Below are 13,559 nucleotides of genomic sequence, written 5' to 3' on the forward strand. Positions count from 1 at the left end.
CCTATTTTAAATCATAGGCGAGGTATAAAATGAATCTAACATGCAATGTAAAATTATATCCCACGGTCCGAGGTTTACATAGCTCCCTTACCGTTTTCGTGTCGCATGCGACATTATCGACTCAGTACTCATACCGAAAGAGTAGAAGAAATCATCCGAAAATTAAGTCGTAAAAAATCAATATGGAAGACAACAAGACTCATTGTGTTCCATGTTGTTTTCCTTAATGAATGTCAAGATTTATTATATGAATATAGAAATTATATTTATAGTATTAATCTTAGTTCCAATTCTAACCACCATGAATGTTGTAATTTTATTCTACATTGAGTCGGTAACGTTGGGAGTGACACAAAAATGGTAGATTCGTCTATGGCTAGAAAGCGCGTGAAACAAAAGACACAAAAATACAGTGGATTCATCTGACATTAAATCTATCTAATGCTTCATTTGTGCTTAAAATACAGACGATTGATTAAAATATTTTTTTATTCTAGATCGAAAACATCGAACGAATTATTGAAATGGTAAGAAGATGATGTGATATAAAATGTGATTAAAAATAAATGTGATATAAAAATAAAATTTTATATTTTATATCTTATATCGTATATAGATTCCTTTATACATGTACATTCCGCACATCCTTGCATATTTAAATTTTTCGTAAATATATTTAATTCTGCCATTTATTTATGTATAACATGTTAATATACAAATATTATATAATATGTATTTGAAAATTGATTTACTGATGCGGGATATTGCATCGCGATGTTTCATCAATATCTTCTCCATATCTTGTTGCACGGATTTACTATAAAACTGCTATAATTCTGAAACTACTATTATAATAGTACTCACTGAAATATAATTTAAATTCACAAATACGATAACGATAAATTTAATAAACAATAAAACCGACGCGACGCACTTTTCTACACAACGGTAATGCAGAAACCGGAAGCAACTCTTTATCGATAGCTCAGTATTCATCAAGATATCTCGAAATAACATAATCGAAGGAATATAAAATGGCGACTCAATAAAGAGTTCATATATTCGTGTAGTTGTTTTGTGCAGTGCATATCTATAGTTTTTCTTAACAACAATTTATAAAACATTATCATGGGGTAAGTCGGAAATTTCAATGAATATTTTTACGCAATCAGGAGAAACTTTTCCTTTCGATAAATTGAAGGATGTATAAGTCTGTATAATAGTCTGTTTACATCGTATGTGCTTATTCGATATTCTGTTTATCCACGGAATAAATTTAGTGTGTTTTTAACGTATTCTTTTTTTTTGGTATTGCGTACAGCAATTGGATAAATACGAAGAAAAATATTTCTTCTTACTATGTGATTTTTAATGTAGATTTATCGAAAAAAATAACCTATTTCATATGTCTCGTTACATTTATGTTTCGCAACAAAGCCCACTTAACATTATCCGTTTGAAATAAGATAAATATTACATGTGACTGTAGCGTTGATGTAATTTTTAGAATAGAGATATTAATTTGTCACCTGTAAGATTTTATGTGTATATATTTCATTTTTTAACGTATGTGAACATTTTGACTAGAGTTTCATATTCATTAGCAATATATTAATCTATGAATTATACACATGTATTAATATACATATAATATGTTAATATATCAATGTTAATATGCATATAACCATTTGTTATATAATAATTATTTGTTTAATTACATTCTAGTACATCAGATTTAGAGTGTATAGAGTCTAAAAGAGACATGGTGACTATAGATTCTGAATCGGATATGTTGGTTGACCAAAGAAAGAAAAAGAAAAGAAAGCATAAACATCACAAACATAAGAAAGATAAATTAATTGAAAGGGAAGATGGGAGGATAGAACGTCAGGAACGGTATGTACAATATGTATATATGTTGTTTAATAATCAATTTATTAATACTATTTGATTCCACATTTACGTTGTCATTAAATATACTTTAGAAAAAAACACAAGAAACATAAAAGACCTAAAAAAGAAAGAGAAGTTGAAAATGGATCATTAGATGACAAAACACCACGTATAATTCAAAAAGATTTAGGTGTAAATGGAAAAGTGAAAAATTCTTTACTAGAAGTGGTTTCTACCGAAGAAAGTGAAGATGAGAAATTGGTAGATTTAGATTCAGACGAAGTAGATTGTACAATCATCGAAGATGATATTGATCTGGAAGAATTAATGAAACAAAAGGTATAATTCTCCATTCAGAATTTAATAAAAAGTACATAAATATTCATATATTTTTAATATTTATACAGGAGCGTTTGCAAGCATGTTTAGTACAGTACCTTTCGGATGAATCTGAGAAGGAGGATAAGGAACCAGATCAAGACGAAGTAAAAGCTACTGAAACACCTGATGTTATACTTGTAGAGGATGATAGTGAAAATGACAATATACCCCCTAAAAAGCGGGCTAGGAGTAAGTCTGGTAGTAGAGAACGCAAAAAAGTCACAAAACCTGAGAGGCGTGTAGTAGTAGATATGAGCAGGGATCGTAGAAATCGAGAGGAGCATAAAGATAAACGAAGGGAAATAGAAAGGAGACGGGAGGAAAAAGTTCGTACTAAAGAGGAAACTAAGAGAGATGATAATAGAAAAGATGACAGGCAAGTGCGAAAACCAAGCGATAGACATAGGGAGGATTCGCGAAAAGAAGATAACAAAAGACGAATAGAAGATGATAAGCGTAAAGATTCTGTCAAAAGAGATGAGTCCCGTAAAAGAGAACAAGATAGAAGGTGTGTTAAATGTAGAACATTTAAATATAATATCATTTTATTAAATACTTTTTTATTAATAAATTTTAATAAACATGTGTTTACAGAGAAGAGGAGCGAAAACGAGAAGCCGATCACCATAATTCTAGATCTCGTAATGAATACAAATCATTAGATAAGACCGATAAATCTAGACGCGACAGTCGCGATAGATTAGCAAGTCGAGAACGACAAAGTAGTCGCGATCGGCATGTAAGCCGCGATAGACATGTTAGTAAGGACCGCAACGTTAGTCGAGATCGACATGCCAGTAGAGATCGACATATCAGTCGAGACAGACACGCTAGTCGTGATCGTCATACCAGTAAAGATCGTCCGCCTAGCCGCGATCAACGTAGTCGAGACAGACCTGCCAGCAGAGACCGACATAGTCGTGATAAAAGAGACAGTAGAGAACGCCATACTAGTCGTGATCGGCCCAGAGATGGTAGAAGTAGTCGTGATCGTAACGACATGCGAGATCGACGAGATAGTCGGAACCGCGATAGAATTAGAGAGCGATCAAGAAGTACAAGAAGATCTCGTAGTCCTATTAGGAGTAGATTAGATAGAGATCGGAATGATCGTTATAAACGCTCTAGATCGCTCTCTCGAAGTAGACGAGACAGAGACAAACATGCTAGAGATCATGATAGGGAAAGAGAAAAAAATGGTAAAAGGGAACGTAGTGATAAATTCAAAGACTCTTTGTCAGAAGGACTGAAAGTAGAACATTCAGAAACTTCAAGTGGAGAAGATATCAAAGACATAGATATCGAAGAAGAGGAAGATGAAGAAGCTATTATTGAACGTAGAAGAAAACAAAGAGAGGAACTTTTAAAGGTTCGTTAGTTTTATTGCTATTTAATTATGTTCCTTTAATACTGTGAAATAATAACTGTAAGTTTTTTTTCTTGTCCAGAGGTTAGGAGGACCAAATGAAGATTCAAATATGTCTGCTGAAATTAATACTGTTCCCGCAACTCCACCTTCTGAAAGTCAATCAAATGTGTCACAGAAGTCAATAGAAGTTTCGTCTAATAATAACGAATCCACTTCCGAGAGTCATACCCCACCATTGCCCGAGAAACCAAAATCGCCACAAGTTAAAAAGAGAAAATCTAGATTCGAAGACGCTCCATCTGAAGAGACAGATAAAAATGAAGATACAAAACCGACAGAAAAAATTAAACAAGAAGAAAAACAAAACGCAAAAAAGTCAAACGAATGGGACATGTTCGCCGAAGCAGACAACATTGGTGATTTTAATGTACGTAAGTTTTTCTCTTCTTTTGTTTAGTTTTTATATCTATTTATTTATTAAATATTAGTATCTTTTTATAGAGCCCCACAGTCGAAGGAAAACGACAAGGCGGACCAGATAATCCAAGTTTAACAGACAATTGGGATGATGCAGAAGGATATTATCGGTAAATTGTTTTTTTTTTTCTTTTTCGTCCTTAATATTAAAACATCTTGTTTTTTATTTTTAGAGTACGTGTGGGCGAGACATTAGATTCCCGATATGTTGTTTATGGATATACCGGTCAGGGTGTATTTAGTAATGTCGTGAGGGCTAGAGATACTGCTAGAGGCAATTTAGATGTTGCTGTAAAAATAATAAGGAATAATGAAATAATGTAAGTCAACGATAAAATAACGTAATGTAACAATATATCTGATAATTTTACAATATTGAAAGTGAGAAATGTATAGAATTTTTTTATTCTTTTAGGCACAAAACTGGCCTTAAAGAATTAGAAATACTTAGAAAACTGAATGATGCAGATCCAGAAGATAGATTTCATTGTCTACGACTTTTCAGGCATTTCTTTCATAAAAATCATTTGTGTATGGTTTTTGAACCATTGGCTATGAATTTAAGAGAGGTAAGTATATATTACATATATTTTATACTAATTAATTACATATTATAGTCTATTATATAAGAAAGTTTATTTAGGTTTTAAAAAAATATGGAAAAGACGTTGGTTTACATGTTAAAGCGGTAAGATCGTATACGCAACAACTTTTCCTTGCTCTCAAGTTATTAAAACGTGCAAATATTCTGCATGCTGACATCAAACCTGATAACATTCTAGTCAGTGAAAGCAAGTTAGTATTGAAACTCTGCGATTTTGGCTCAGCGTCTCATGCTCATGAGAATGAGATAACACCGTATTTGGTATCAAGGTTTTATCGGGCACCTGAAATTAGTAAGTATTGTTCATTTTTATTAGTTAACAGATAATATATATTTACACTTTATTAATCTCTGGAGTTATTTATTATTTTTATTTTATTTTAATTATCCTTAACTAAAACTCGAGAGATTAATCTTTGTTTACTTATCACTCTTCTACTTTAAACCAGCTTTTAATAGCCGTGCTATAGTATGCCCTTTAAAACATGGCACAAACGATTTAAAGATACTGTACGTATTAGATACGAACAGACGAAATTTCGTAGCGGCTAGATTATATTAGTCGCATTAGTTTTTCAAACGTTAATAGCGATTGTATGTGACAGCTCTGATACATTGATCAAACCTACATTGGGGAGATCTCCACTGTCATAGAGATTTAATAACATTTATCACATATCGTGCAAATAACATTGGCATTTTCTAGTTCTTGGTATACCGTATGATTTCGGCATTGACATGTGGTCTGTGGGATGCACCATATACGAATTGTACACGGGAAAAATAATGTTCTCGGGCAAAACGAACAACCAAATGTTGAAATTCTTCATGGACTTAAAAGGCAAAATGCCTAATAAGCTGATTAGGAAAGGCTCATTCAAGGATCTACATTTTGACTCTAACTGCAATTTCCTGTATCATGAAGTTGATAAGGTCACGGAGCGGGTAAGTTATCTCTCTACTGTTCTTTCCAACCTTGTTCTTTTCCTGTGTGGTAAGTAATCTAACGATTACTTGTACTCACAAATGCACGTGGATGATAAAATTGCTAACACCTATATTTTTAGGAGAAAGTTGTAGTGATGTCTACGTTGCCAGCCACTCGTGATCTAAATGCAGAATTAGGAGGAAATTCTTTACCACCGGAACAAAGTCGAAAAGTTGGACAACTGAAAGATCTTTTGGAACGAACGTTGATGTTGGATGCAGGAAAGAGAATTACTGTGAACCACGCCCTGGCGCATCCATTTATACAAGAAAAGATATAGGTAACCCTGTCTGGGGTCCTTCCGCATCGGAGAATTCATTGACGTAATTTTACAAAAGAATGTTTAAAACGACACCGCTAACGATTCGTTGTATATCATAAAAGCATTACTAACATAATGCGGTGTCTCCTTATATCGAATGTCCTGTATCCGTTACAGCAGAAAGAGGCGGTGCAAAAATTTCACATTTCACTCGCCATTTCAATACAACAGGAGAACATTTGAAGACGTAAATACGTCATAACGAAAGGAAGGAAAAATTATTTGCATAACGTATTGTACTCTATCAATCTGAACTCTATTATTTAATTAACAATAACTATTGCAGGTCAATAGAGTGCAATATTTTTATATTAATTATTAACTACTACAGACGATGAATAATAATGTTGGAATTCACCCATTGATGCATTTATCAACGATTATAAAAACGACATATTTGTACTTGGCTCGAAACAATGTAGTGTATCAGAGGGCGTAAAAAATTATTTTCTCGTGTACATTTTTTTTAAATAGAAATCGCTTAGATTTGGTTTATTTCTTTTCTTTCTTTGTGCACAGCAATTATAAAGTATGTAAATCCAACACGGTGAATACTAGAGGAAGCAGCTCGATGAATGTACGTCGTCGAACGATATTTTTCCGTGGATGAAAATCAAAACTGGGAAAGTGACCGCCTCTTTCAGCGTGAATTGGCCATCGATACTTAGCATAATGGTGGTACATAGTATTTTTCTTTTTCTCAATCTTTTGAATTTCAACACGTGACTTTCTTTACAAACGATAACTCGTAAATAAATAATTATATCATAAATGGATAACAATGCGTTACATTCGCGACGAAGAATCCCAAGTTTGTGAAATTGTAAAACTCTTACGAATTTGATCATATAATTTACGAACACAAAATCTTTTTTTGTTCTTCTGTGCCGTCGCGTATATACGCACGAATGGCATCGAAGTCTAATAACAAGGAAACTTGTACTGACAAGAAGGATACAAATTGTATAGTACGTAGGTTATTGAAATAAAACAACACATACTTATCAGAATGAGAAACAAGCCCTGTATTTTATATTTTCAGTCTTAATCGCGCGCTATTCTCATGCAAAATTATAGAAGCACTTGTACGCAACGTATTTCCATAAATAATTATGTATAAAAAGGAAAAAAGTACCGATTGTAATCTCTTTTTTATCTAATAATGAAATGTTAGGTAGAGAATGTGTAACTTTAGAAAGTGTTGGAGAAATGAGTTATTATGTTAACACTTATCACCATCGATTGTTAGCATTACAAGTATCGTTTTCACATTAAAAGATGCATTTATTTAGGCATTGATGTAAAGAAATATAAAAAAAAATAATGATGTACATATATATTTGCACTAAGAAATAGAAATTTCGAATTGCATTACATAGAACGAAACTTATTTAATGCTTTATATTAACATGTAGTCACATAGAAATATATAAAAACTTATATTTCGTTTCAACAGATTCATCATAGTAGCTTGCGATTTTGTATCGTTAGCTTCGTTAAATTTTCTTTTCCTCCTTTATTTAATATTGCGTTCTTTATTTATAAGATACGACAGAACGTCAATGCTGTTTGAATGGTTCATGGTATTTGCGGTTTTTACATGACCATATTGTACGAGATTGCTTATGTTTCAGATATGAGTCTTCGATTCAAAGCATCGATAAGTGCGAGTGGACCTTTCATGGGCTTTTAACGCCGTTCCCGTTGCAAGGTATTCATGGGGGACTGCCTTATGGGATATTTAGCATATCCGTTTCTCGTTAAACAACATAACGTTGCAAATCAAAACCTACATAATTATGTCGTAAAACAAAATCAAGTTATTCTAACGGTCATCCCTTATGCTCTATTCTCTTTGGAAGCAGATCAAATTTGTTTTGCATATATTTATATATACATATCATTATATATTATTTTAAAATATAATTGCAAAATCATATCTCTAAATATGATAAATGAATAGTTTGATATTAAAATTCCATTACTTCATTGATATTTTAAATAAAGAATAAGTACGTTTTTCTGATAATATGAGGAATTGAAAAAAGTGCTTTTGCAAAATTCATAAAAGGGAAGCTAGATGTTTCGGGCACATTTCAATACAGAAATAAAATGAATACACAAAAACTTAGACTAGCTCATAATTTTCTAATTGGCTATTTGGTAATGTTTCACTTGTAGCCCTCCCTGTGAGGAGGGGAGGCAATGGAAGAGATGATGAGATCAGTTGGTGGAAAACATGATGAAGGAAACGGGTGAGATTCTCTGGACAGCAGCTTGACAACTGTATAAAAATGATGCCTATCGCAAAAAAGGGATCACCAAATATTTAATATAAATTTATGTCAACAGAAAGGTTTGTCATAAAATTTCACTGAAATTAGCAAAACCGTAAGTATTTGAACAGGTAAGATATATATGAATAAAAAAATGAAAATTATAGATGAATTTTTTTTTAGTAATGTGAATCTATCTAATATAACTTTTTAGATATTTATTATTGTGTAAGTATAGGTAATATTAAAAGGAGCATGATACTAATATTTATGGCTTTCAATTTTCAGATTACTGAAAAAAGATCCTCAAAAATAATTTTAATACAACAAAGAGCAACTTATAAAACATATAACATGCGTATAATTATAAGAATAAATTACACATAACATGATTGTATAATGGCACAGTTAAATTTATTACACATTATATTTCGATAAAAATCATAATTACTTTCACATTCATATACCTCTGATTTCAATATACAGTATTGTTACATACCATTCATTGAATGTCTATCTTTTACACAGATTGCAAATTTTGTCTCAAACATTCATGTAAATGTCTTAATAAATAGTTACACTTTCGTAAATGTTTATATTTGTTTTGATTTGTAAACCTTAAATGCTCACGAAAACAACAAAAGTATAGTGATCTGTGTTTTATTATTTAAACTAAATCTTATAAAAAAAGAGGTACGCAATACAGATGTTTATATACATCAAAGATGTATGTGATAACGTAATTCAGTATGTAGCAAGGCCTCTTTTCGAAGATATCCTTTTATGATATTTTCCATATACATTATGATTTTTAATCACGTTCGGGATAATACTGAACTAATACTTTGGCTAATTCTTGTGCTAACTCCATTGTTGACGCACATAGAACTCTTCTGCTCATGACGTCAAACGGCCCACCTAGAAACAAAACAAACGCGCGTGGAAAGAAAAAGCAAACATTATAAAGAAGCTATGTACATATTTATAAGTTTCAATACTATTAGAATTATTTAACATTAAATATTGTAATTTAAAAAAAAGGTGGAAATTATCAATTTACTTTTATTATAAAATAAATTACCTGCTGGATCTATGCACACTCCACCGGCTTCTCTTACAATAATATCACCAGCTGCTACATCCCACGCGTGGATACCAAACTCGAAAGAAATATCCGCTCCACCGAGAGCGACCATGCACATGTTTAAAGCCGCAGATCCCAGAGCTCGTATTCTGTACAACAAATATAAAACTATATAAATTGAATTTTTAGAAAAGTAATAATATTTTACCCGTGAACTTGTGAAGTAAGATTATTCGCATTTTCCAATACAATTTTCATCTTCTCTGTATCTCTACTTGTGCCCATTTCCATCATTACAAGAGCTTTACGTAATTCTGAAAAAAAAAATGAATTTGATTCAAACTAATTAAACAAGAAAAATATCCAAAATAATTAAACTACAAACAAATATTTCATTTTATTTCCTACGATTTCCTAAGTAATCTAGATCGATCTTTACCTATAATGCAAGAATCTATACTTTTTTATACCTTTCTCTCCTGAAACCCTAATGGGAGCTCCATTCAGAAAAGCACCTTGACCCCTACGGGCTGAGAAGAATTGCTCCAAAATCGGGTTGTAAACTACACCAATTTCGGGAGTCTTGTTAATAAGCAGCGCTATCGATATACAAGTGTGGGGCAAACTATGCACGAAGTTCATTGTGCCGTCAATCGGATCAATGATCCATGTAGGAGCATCCGTGAGTTCAACTTTAGTCCCAAGCGAAGTTGCCTCTTCACCTATGAATCTATCAAAATATATTTCCTTTCTATTAGAAAAACTTGATATTTTTGTTATTGCGGTATTTTATTATAAACAAAATTGTTATCTATAAATATTTATAATTCACAAGATTTGTAATTTTTATTACTATAAATAAGCATTTTTCTTTATTCTGTTCCTAAATATTTTATTTTGTACCTTAAAAAATACATAATTTATTTCGTTTAATGAAATTTTGTTGTGTTATTTAAAAACCTAGAAAATTATTTCACATGTAACTTTTTGTTATTACATTAATGATGGGATCCTAGAAGGATTCCAGATCGATTTCACGACTGGAAAATTCCATTGATGATCTGACGAGACCCTTCGCGACAGATCTGGTTCAAACACATATAACGAGCTTAAAGGGGATACAACGCATCGAATGTTTCACTAGACAAGGTCAACTAGGAATCTGGGAATCTATTGAATTCATTACTGTTTCTTATTTAACAGAAAATAAAAAAAATGAATTAATTGAAATATTTTATTGACCATGCGTTATATATCTTTTTTCTGAATTATATATTGGATGATACAACACTCAGATAATGACAGTTTTATTAAAAAATCACTAATTTATTAAAAATTATAATAAAACTACAGACTACTTTATAAAATTTTTAATAATTTTTATTGGAATACTATCGATTTTGTTTTCTGTTAACAAATTTTTCTACAAATTTCAAAAATATACTTAAAGAAATTCTTGATATGCTTAAAACAAATATATTCATACATTTGTATAAATATTTCAATTATTTTCTATAATTATATTAAAATATTTGAAAAATTACAAAGCTTATGTTAATAAATTAACAGAATGTTTTTTATTCGATTTAAAGTTTGACAAATTTTAACACTCGTTAATTTATGTTTGATAAATTTGTCAATACATATTATTCCATCTTTTAGTGACTACGACTAATGAAATAAAAATTTTGATGAATACATATAAGATGATAAATATTATAAAACGTACTTGTGATCCGGGAATTTGGAGGAAATTCCATCGACTAGCAATTTTTCGACCTTTTGATCCCATTCAGTGACAAGGTCAACTTCGCAGGATTTCGTCATTGCATCTTTAGGTTGGTTAATTTTTTCCCTTACGATCTACAAAAAAATCATAATTGAAACATAATTATTCTTTTCAGTGCGAAAATCTTCAATAATAACAAGTCTTTTTCAAACGGAGAAGATCGAAAAATTTAAAAATGCGTGAAGTTTTAAAAATGTTCCTTATTTCGTAAAGATGTATAAAAATACAATATTTTTCGAGTTTAATTCATCCAATGTTCAAAATTTTTTAAAAAGTTTAGGTTAGGTTTGGGTTAGGTTAGGTTAGATGTCGATAAATTTATTTAAACATATTTGGAGATGCTTATACTGTTTAAAAAATACCCAAAACCCTAACCTTATGTATATGTTATATATGTAACTATCTTGATAAATTTTGAACATTAAGTGAACGAAACGGAAAATTCATTAGAAAATTAAAAAATTATTTTGTAAAAAGACACTCGAGTCAAATAGTCGAAATTAGAAAAAAGACATTCTTATAACCATTGTATTTATTGAATTCCATGTAAGATTTATAATTTTGCAATTAATTTCCATATAAATAAATTTTATTCCAAGTGTATCGTATATAATTAAAAAACTATTAATAGTTTGTTACAAATGAAATTATAATTGCACAAACGTTCTATAGCTTTTGTTATCGCTACTTCAGTAGATGTTTAGATAATGATTCACATAACGGTAGTATTTACATAGATGCTTCAATAATGTTATTATATTTCATAATTTTGAATCATTAGTTGTACAGATCAAACGCATTCAATTATTTATTAATGTATAATATAAGCAATAAATAGAGAGAAATAAAAATTATAGGTTATAAATTATACTAGTTATAGAGTTTAAAGAATCCGCGTAATATAAAACACGTTATTTTATCTAACGCGATGAATTTGCTTCTTGGAAGCCAAACAAATACCCATAAATTAGCGGCATTATTTATCCCCAGAAAATGACGCTACATAATACGCTAGAATATAATAATGTATAATATACGCAAGTAAAAAATAATCATGTGCATTAAACAATCTCTAACGCATCGATCAATTTTGCATTAAAATTCACATCATATCCAAGTGATTTCAAGACAATAATTAAAATTCATCATCGAAAATGAAACTGCGTTTATGTTACATGAGATAACATCAGACAGAATAACGCATAGTAAACGAAAGCAATATGCTAGTTGAATAAGAACATAATTGAAATCTAAAGCTGCGTGCAAAATCGATAAAACGTAGCCCGCTATCAGCTAGGAATAACTCGAAACACAAAACAAGTTGTGGCCGCTTCTCGTCAATTTTATCAAAGAAAATGTCACTCACCGAACCAGCTTCCTTCACTAATCGAAGAACGGCTATGTAATATTCGTCGATATCGCACATGATTGATTAAAATATTTGAAGTATTCGGAAAGAAAGCACGAGTTTAGAACGCCGTCATAACAGACACGAGTATCAACGTCGTATGCACAATGGCAACGGCTACAGACTAACTGACGTAGCATCTTGTCAGCTGGTTTTAAAAAGGGTTCCTTTGTCACTGAATCACGAGTGAAAGCGACAGTGGCGACCCGGTTCGTACAAAATTTTGCTTCATAGCTATTTTTACTTCCTTGATAATCGTAAAACTCCGATGCTTTGGTAGTCTTCAAACATGTTATATTTTGTTAATATATTGAAAATAAATGAAATTATTTTATTTGAAAATTTTGAAATCTAATAAATTAGATATTTATTAGATGGGTTTTTAATGCATTAAAGACCGACGCGAAATTATTTTATTTGAAACGTATACATAATTATCTCGTTTAAGAACATCCGAAATTGGTAAATTATGAAATAAACTCAAATAATAGAGTTTAAAAAATATGAAATATGAATTATTGTTTCAGTTTATAACATCTAATAATAAATATAAAATAAATGCAGCAGAAAATAATTATGAACGTAAAAATATTCAAAGGATACATATTGAATCGTTCGTTTCTTATTCAGTTTTGAAATGCTGCTTTTGGAACTACAAAAGCCGGTTCTTAGAAAATACAACTCGATCGATAAAAGTTAGAAGTGAGTTGGAGACTAGAAAAAGGTGAACCGAATAAATCAGTACAACAATTTCGCTTAACAGATCAATAATAATTATGTTCTTCAACATAGATATATTTACATATATAGTTGTCTTTTGCATTATTTTATATAGTATACATATATACTTTGTAATATATATATCATTATCACACCTATAGTTAATTTGTTCCGCAAGGAATGATATGTATGTGACGTGTCCCCATTAGGAGACACGAGGCAACGTTCCGTTTGACTCACCTTACGTA

At 31.0% G+C, this 13,559-nt stretch overlaps 2 protein-coding genes across 9 annotated transcripts; one reads left to right on the top strand and one right to left on the bottom strand.

Moving 5' to 3' along the window:
- Nucleotides 1-976: 976 nt before the first annotated feature.
- Nucleotides 977-8,904, top strand: LOC100648054 (serine/threonine-protein kinase PRP4 homolog). 8 transcript variants are annotated; one of them, XM_048407615.1, is made up of 15 exons: nt 977-1,133; nt 1,726-1,896; nt 1,986-2,232; nt 2,301-2,782; nt 2,869-3,643; nt 3,723-4,070; nt 4,145-4,230; nt 4,294-4,440; nt 4,536-4,689; nt 4,764-5,016; nt 5,431-5,669; nt 5,792-5,992; nt 6,152-6,242; nt 6,321-7,745; nt 8,216-8,904. In XM_048407615.1, exons 1-12 carry the CDS (start codon nt 1,129-1,131, stop codon nt 5,990-5,992), a joined length of 3,108 nt encoding a protein of 1,035 aa, XP_048263572.1. In that variant the 5' UTR covers nt 977-1,128; the 3' UTR covers nt 6,152-6,242; nt 6,321-7,745; nt 8,216-8,904. The 8 variants fall into 8 exon arrangements, with proteins under 8 accessions (XP_048263572.1, XP_048263568.1, XP_048263567.1 ...); XM_048407611.1 differs by having other exon boundaries at nt 5,792-6,712; nt 7,669-7,745; XM_048407610.1 differs by having other exon boundaries at nt 5,792-6,452; nt 6,554-7,745.
- On the bottom strand, nt 8,700-12,755 carry LOC105665951 (inositol monophosphatase 1). Its single transcript, XM_048407626.1, has 6 exons — nt 12,550-12,755; nt 11,124-11,257; nt 9,865-10,124; nt 9,603-9,708; nt 9,392-9,543; nt 8,700-9,228 (listed from the first exon to the last, which is right to left on the bottom strand). The coding sequence occupies exons 1-6, from the start codon at nt 12,607-12,609 to the stop codon at nt 9,122-9,124; spliced, it is 819 nt and encodes a 272-aa protein (XP_048263583.1). The 5' UTR covers nt 12,610-12,755; the 3' UTR covers nt 8,700-9,121.
- Between the last annotated feature and the right edge of the window lie 804 nt (nt 12,756-13,559).

The sequence above is a fragment of the Bombus terrestris genome, chromosome 7, assembly GCF_910591885.1.
Source record: "Bombus terrestris chromosome 7, iyBomTerr1.2, whole genome shotgun sequence".
In the NCBI taxonomy this organism is placed as follows: domain Eukaryota; kingdom Metazoa; phylum Arthropoda; class Insecta; order Hymenoptera; family Apidae; genus Bombus; species Bombus terrestris.